Source organism: Nyctibius grandis, chromosome 23 (assembly GCF_013368605.1).
Source record: "Nyctibius grandis isolate bNycGra1 chromosome 23, bNycGra1.pri, whole genome shotgun sequence".
NCBI lineage: Eukaryota > Metazoa > Chordata > Aves > Nyctibiiformes > Nyctibiidae > Nyctibius > Nyctibius grandis.
In genome coordinates this window covers 4,566,070-4,572,728 of record NC_090680.1, presented here as the reverse complement: position 1 = coordinate 4,572,728, position 6,659 = coordinate 4,566,070, and the positions used below count along the sequence as shown (strand labels likewise).

At 45.1% G+C, this 6,659-nt stretch overlaps 1 protein-coding gene across 1 annotated transcript; it reads left to right on the top strand.

Annotated features, from left to right (window-relative positions):
• Positions 1–4,132: 4,132 nt before the first annotated feature.
• LOC137673041 (apovitellenin-1-like) lies at positions 4,133–5,561 on the top strand. Its single transcript, XM_068417531.1, has 3 exons — positions 4,133–4,247; positions 4,637–4,796; positions 5,462–5,561. Exons 1-3 carry the CDS (start codon positions 4,187–4,189, stop codon positions 5,559–5,561), a joined length of 321 nt encoding a protein of 106 aa, XP_068273632.1. The 5' UTR covers positions 4,133–4,186.
• Positions 5,562–6,659: the final 1,098 nt, after the last annotated feature.

Here is a 6,659-nt window from a genome sequence, read left to right as displayed (position 1 = left end):
AGTAGAAAGTGCTGAAATGCCCAGTTGCTATCTCGGGGATTGTATTCGCTCATGATAGCACCAGCTGAAGATAGGCTAACTTCAGGGCAGGGGGAAGTTACCTTGGGTGATAACAACAGCCATGCAAAGCTCTTCAGTGGTACGTATGTAGTCTGTACTGCAGTCTACAACTACCTGAAGGGAGGTTGTAGTGAAGTGGGAGTCGGCCTCTTCTCCCAGGCAACTAGCGTTAGGACAAGAGGACACAGCCTCAAGCTTCGCCAGGGGAAGTTCAGGTTGGACATTAGGAAGAATTTCTTCTCAGAAAGGGTCATTAGACATTGGAAGGGGCTGCCCAGGGAGGTGGTGGAGTCACCATCTCTGGATGTGTTTAAGAAAAGACTGGACATGGCACTTAGTGCCATGGTCTAATTGACAGGGTGGTGTCAGGGCAACGGTTGGACTCGATGATCCCAGAGGTCTCTTCCAACCTGGTTGATTCTGTGATTCTGTATTACTACATAGGGTAGCTAAGTCCCTCTATGTTACTACCTCCAACAGCACATCAGTTTAAAACACCCACTTAATATAGTTAGAGCCTTCCATTTTTTGACCTGACAGAGGAGAGAGATGACACTTGAGGTTATATTAAATTAACCCCCACAAGTAATGACTGCTTGTTGCAATTTCTGCTAAGTTTAATGCCTATAATGTGCCTTGTGCTGGTCTTCTGAATATTATTGCAGCTGTAAAAGCAGATGGTAAATGTGTAGATTCTCTTCAATGACTGTCAAATGTGTGATTAAAATATAAGAGAACTTTCAGCCAGTTGCTCTTGTGTGTTCTTCCTAGACGATAAATTGCTTTTTAGTGTTTGCACCAGAAGTGGAACTGAAAATGCTCTGTTCTTCTGGAATTAACGTTGTTATACCTTAGTAAGAATTTTCTGTTCTTATTTTTTGGACAAAAATGCAAAAAGGTTTTGCTTGTATGGGGGATTTTTTGTTGTTGTTGTTGTTGTTATTTTGGGAGACTTTTTGTTTTTCTAAGAAAAAAGATAATTCAAATAACTATTCATCAAGAGAGTGAAAAAATGTCTGGGAAACCATTGGCAGCCCTCTTTAATGATGTGACCCACTGTAGCAATCGCTGACTTGGCTGCCGTGTCTGTAAAACGAGAATGCTTACTGTGTGGTTCTGAAGTACTTTGAGCTCCATGAGAAGAAAAGTCTTTTAAAAATTTTGTTTGGTTGATAGATGAAGATACTGGTTGAGCTTTTCACAGCTTCCACATGTGACGGTCACCTAATAAATAAGTGGCTGACATAAGAATGGAGGTCTGTTGGGTCTCACACAGCAGGATTAATTTATGCCTCATGTCCTCCCCCTTCCCCTTAGCTAATGCCCTGTGGAGCTCAGTTTTGCAGCCTTTCCGTCTCTTCCCCCTACTGCTCAGTGGTTGCATGTGCCAAATACAGATGGTTGGCCTGACTGAAGACCTAACGGGCACTTAGAAATTGAGCTACGGGGAAAACACACCCTCCAGCAGTAATGCAGCCCACTTTTTGACTGGGATCGGATCCTCAGGGAGCATGGGGAGAAGTTATCACAGAATCATAGAATGGTTTGGGTTGGAAGAGACCTTCAAAGATTATCTCACCCACCCTGCCCCTGCCTTGGGCAGGCACATCTTTCGCTAGAGCAGGTTGCTCAAAGCCCCATCCAACCTGACCTTGAACACGTCCAATGATAGGATGTCCACAACTTCTCTGGAGAGCCTGTTCCAGTGTCTCATCACTCTCATCATAAAGAATTCTCCCTTATATCCAATCTAAATCTACCCTCTTTCAGTTCAAACCATTTCCCCTTGTCCTGTCACTACAGGCCTTGGTAAAAAGTCTTTAACTTCCTTATAAGCCCCCTTTAAGTATTGAAAGGCTACAATAAGGTCTCCCTTGAGCCTTTTCCTCTCCAGGCTGAACAACCACAATTCTTTCAGCCTTTCTTCATAGCAGAGGTGTTCCAGCCTGCTGATCATTTTTCATGGCCCTCTGGACCCACTCTAGTAGGTCCGTGTCTTTCTTGGGATGGGGGCCCCGGTGCTGGATGTTTCCCCTGAGTAAGTTTTGACAGCTGGCTCAGATGTATGCCCATCTTGTCAGCTTATGCAAAAAGACTTGGGCATGGGGAAAGAAGAAATGTGAGAGGGATGCACATGTACCCCTGTGCACCATTTGGTTAATGCATTTGTTGGAAATAATGGAGAGTAAAATACCACTGGGCGTAAGAGTCGCAAGTAAGTTCCAACTGTCAGAGCAGTGAGGTTACAGCACGGGCCTTCCCTCAGGAACAGTGGGAGCAGAATTCAGCCCAACTCTAGCTACTGTTAATGTGGAATTTGGTCAGCTTATGAAAGGGGCCTCTATGACATGGTTGCCTGCAAAAGTAGGGGACTCAGTGACCCAGGAGTTGCCTTCCACGTCTCTTAGGCTCAGGTCAGACTGACCCTCCATTACTAAATCTCAATAACAGGTCCAGAGTCCTCCACAGCTTCTTGCCTGTCCCACTGAGCTGGATGTGCTTGCAAAAGAGCAAATGGGGAAACAAAGCAGGACCTTTGACCCCTTGCTATCACTATATTAGCTCTGCATAAATGCCGGTGTCTCAGATGAGCATCTACCTCAGCTTCGGCCTGAGAAAGAGAGAGAAGACAGGACAGGTAAGAGCTGAACTCTCTGTTCTGGGTGGTATGGACTTTGTGACTGGTGTATCTAGGACAGAGAAGTGAGTGGAGGTGGTCTTCTATTTTGCCCCATTTCTTATGGCAAACCAAAGTGTGAGCCCTTCTCACATTCCATAGCCAGGAATATTGCTGAAATGGAGAAGGGTGGGAGTGTTTGAGGTGACCTGGATTGAAGCTGAGTGATGGATGCTCCATAAGACACTCATAAGAGGGCCAAGCCCATGGTAGGAATTGCAGACTTTCAGTGCTGGACGATATATAATGTTTTCCCAGCTGCCTTCACCACAGGGTCTACAGGCTCTGAAGTGGGTAAAATCCTCTCTTCATGCTTTTGGGAAGCAAATTTACACCTTCTGTCTAGAGAGGGAGAAAGCGGCTCTAGGATTAAAAATCAAGGAAAGGTGGTAATGGAGCAACTGCTGCTGGTCAGCAAATGTCTAGTAAGATGGAGTGGTAGCTTCTGAAGGTAATCTGTGCACAGAAGGAAATAAAAATGGATGGAAATTTCCTTACTGTGGAATAAGAAGGAGCATTGACTTGTAGCTACCTGGAACGGGATTTAGAAAAGCAGTCACACGTGACAGACTTGCAGCCTTTTTTGCCATTGCAATTCCTAGCACTGCAATGTTCTCTTCATGGTACTCCGAGTGATGAGGCCCTCTAATTCAGGGCACAAATCAAGTTTAACTTCTAAACATCTTTTTAAGCGCAGCATGTTTGAAAAGCTTGTTTAGATGTAACGTCATCTTTTCAACGTACCAAGTACCAACATTTCAAGAGTTCCTCTAATTCTGGCTTTTTTAATGGACAGAATAAAGGAGGTTGGATGAGGTTAAGTTTGCACTTACTCCCTTTTGAGAACTTGTTCTGCCTCAGCTACTATCTGCTTTGTTTATCCCAGTGTGGAAAAGACAAGAGAACCTAGTTGGGTCCTTACTCAACTAGAGCAAGACAAAATACTCAGATCACTGGGTCACTGAGAAGACCATTGTATGTGATGCAGTCACTAGCACAATGTTCTTTAGAGCAATTCACAAAAAAAATTGAACAAAACAATCCCACATTATGTATTTTTCAGCTGTACCTGGGGGGGGGGGAAACCTCTTCTGACCTCTGGCAGTTTTAGTGGTTCGCTCTTATGCTGAAAAAAAGGAATTTTAATTCTTGTATAAAAGAAGTAACTTTAACTGTCATATATTTCTTGGAGACCTAAAAGCTATCATTCATTGGGGATATTTGTGAATATACACGTAAAAGTGCACTTTCATTTTTATACTCATTTTCCCTCACTTCTTCAAAGGAAATGCCCCATGATCTTTCCTGTTCTCTTCATTTATTGGTTAGGTTTGTTGCAAAAATCTGGTGTTTAACTGACATGTTTTATTTATCTGAAAACAAACAAAATATTGTATGCTGACTCCAGCAGGTCTCTCGGTGTAGAGAGGGGAACTGGCACTGCAAATCATGCTGCAATCCAGGGCATTGGTGATAGCTCTGATTCTGCTCCTCAGCACCACTCTCCCTGGTAAGTCTGAAAAGCTTTTCTGCCTCCCTGAGACAAGGCTCAGCTCTATGGGTTCTCACTTGCTTTAGAGAAGTCTGACCCATCCATAAAGTAGGACTGATGCCAAATAACACAGTTCAAGACTACGAATATATGATGCTTGGCAGTATATAAGTCAGTAGGGGCCTAGCATGAAAATTGCCTGTACCTGGTGCAAATACTCTGCCATGTAAGGTCTGTGACCTAGATGCCCAAAAATGAGTGATGAGGTGCTGCTGGATGCTGCTAGAGTGAATTCTGGGGGAGGCTTTGAATCTCAGAATTTCAAGTTCTTCCCACTGTGCCTGGGGGAAGGTACCAGAGACGCAAGTGACTGGAGAAGCCTCATGGTTTTTTGCTTCTTCTCTCAGAAGTGCACTCAAAGTCCATCTTTGAGAAAGACCGTCGTGACTGGTTGGTCATCCCCGACACAATTGCAGCTTACATCTATGAAGGTGTGAACAAGGTGTCCCCTAAAGCCGGTCAGTTCTTGGCGGATGCTGTCCAGACTCCACTAGTTGCTGGGACCAGGTATGGAAAGATCTTCTACGCTACAGCTGCAATAGTCATGGGGGGAAAGGGAGAGGGAGGAGTGGGAGAAGGAACAGATTAATCAGGTATCTATACAGGAAGACCCAAAGGGAAATGAATGAGCAACCAAAGCCTGATGTGACTACAACGGGAGCGGGGTGTGGGAAGATATGGTTTCACTTGAAAGTGCAACCTCTTCCCAGAGATGCACACGGAACACGACAATGCTCATGGGGATAGCAGTTACTGCCCTTTATACCTGGGTTATGAGGGAGGGGGCTACTGGCTGCTGGGGGATCAGCTTCCCTGGAAGGGTCTGGGCGGGTGCTGCAGCGCTATCTGTGAGGGGCTGAGTGCTGAAAGTACCAGGACACACTGCTGCCGCTCAATGCAAATCACTGAATTGGCTCTAGCTGTAAATACATATTCTCCAAAGAAGGGGAAAGCGTTTCCTTCCAAAAGGAAAAGCACGATGACCCAAGAGACACAGTTTCATGTAACTCACGGCAAACACATACTGCCTCTTCCTGGCTTCTGAGGAAAGCCCCTCTAGGACTGCTGAGGAGCTTTGTGCTCCCAGTGACAGGGAGTGTGATAACTACAGCAGACGGAGATTACCCTCATGTGTTTGTGTATCTTACCACATCCATTGTCGTCTCCTGCAGGAACTTCCTCATCAAAGAAACAACGAAACTCAGTATACTGGTTGAACAGGTGATAGAAAAAATAAAGAACCTGTGGTATACAAGAGTCCTAGGCTACTAGCCAGATGAAGACAAGTCAGCGTTTCCTGATGGGAGTTGGTAGCACCTTGCAGTGTCCTCTTTCCCCCTGTCCCTACTACGGACCAAGATCAGTCAATAAGACAGAATCGATGCTCCTCTTAATGCCGCTAGAGGGAACCCAGCTTCAAAGACCAAAGGACGGAAGGCATCTGCTGAAGTCTCCCCTGAAAGAAAACCCGCTTCTGGGCATTAGGAAGGCAGTGATATTGTAGAGCTCTTCTGTAGCCAAATCCTAAAAATTAATTGCTCCTGAATGGTTGGCCATTGCCCCTCTAATAAAAAAATGTTTGTTGTTAACACTTCCTTAAGTTTCCTGTTTCTATTAACTGTTACAAAACCACATCCACTTGGCATCCCATTCTGCTGAGAACGTAGCTGTGATTCATAAGAGGTTGTTGCAGGCAATGCTAACAAACCCTGGCCATTCAGACACATTCAGCTAAGCTCAGGTTCTTCTCAGGTGGGTGGGGGCACTACCTGAGCATCTTTCTGGGTAGCCACAATAGGGCAAACCGTAACCTCACATCAGGAAAGACCGTGAAATGTTGAGTCCTACTGATTGTGCTCCTTGGTTAGGTAAGAAGCAAGTAGGTACACCTGTATCAAGTGTCTGAAGATTTCAGATCATTTGGGAAAACAAGTGCTAGTAAACTGAACTGTCCCTCAATCTGAGCAGGATTTTGAAAATATGTTTCATCAGCCAGCCAGTGAGGCTACTGAAATTTTGCACTACCTTTAAGATGGAGGGTGATCCAGTTTATGAGAGGGGCACCTGTGTCCAGGATTGTCTGTGAAGACCTGGCAGAGCCTTGTCAGCCCTGCGTAACTGCCTCATCTCAGATGCCCACATTGGATAAAGAAATCCATCTACTTCCATGTTAAGCAAGCAGAAACAAGTAGGCAATTTGTCTGAAATCACACTGGGAGACTGCAGCAGACACTAAAAAGCCTGCTGGCCTGAGATCTAGGAGTCACGTGCACATGGGCAGAGCTACTGCTTAAAAGGGAGAACATTGCTACAACCGGCAAAAGGAGATTTGCCTAATAACTGCAAAGCAATACTACTGTCTTTTAAGGC

Bases quoted from the DNA above. Each gene is read 5' to 3' on its own strand.
- LOC137673041 (XM_068417531.1), top strand. From the start codon at position 4,187: ATGCTGCAATCCAGGGCATTGGTGATAGCTCTGATTCTGCTCCTCAGC. The intron at 4,248-4,636 runs GTAAGTCTGAAA...TTCTTCTCTCAG, and splicing joins CCTCAGCACCACTCTCCCTG to AAGTGCACTCAAAGTCCATC. The intron at 4,797-5,461 runs GTATGGAAAGAT...CGTCTCCTGCAG, and splicing joins CCACTAGTTGCTGGGACCAG to GAACTTCCTCATCAAAGAAA.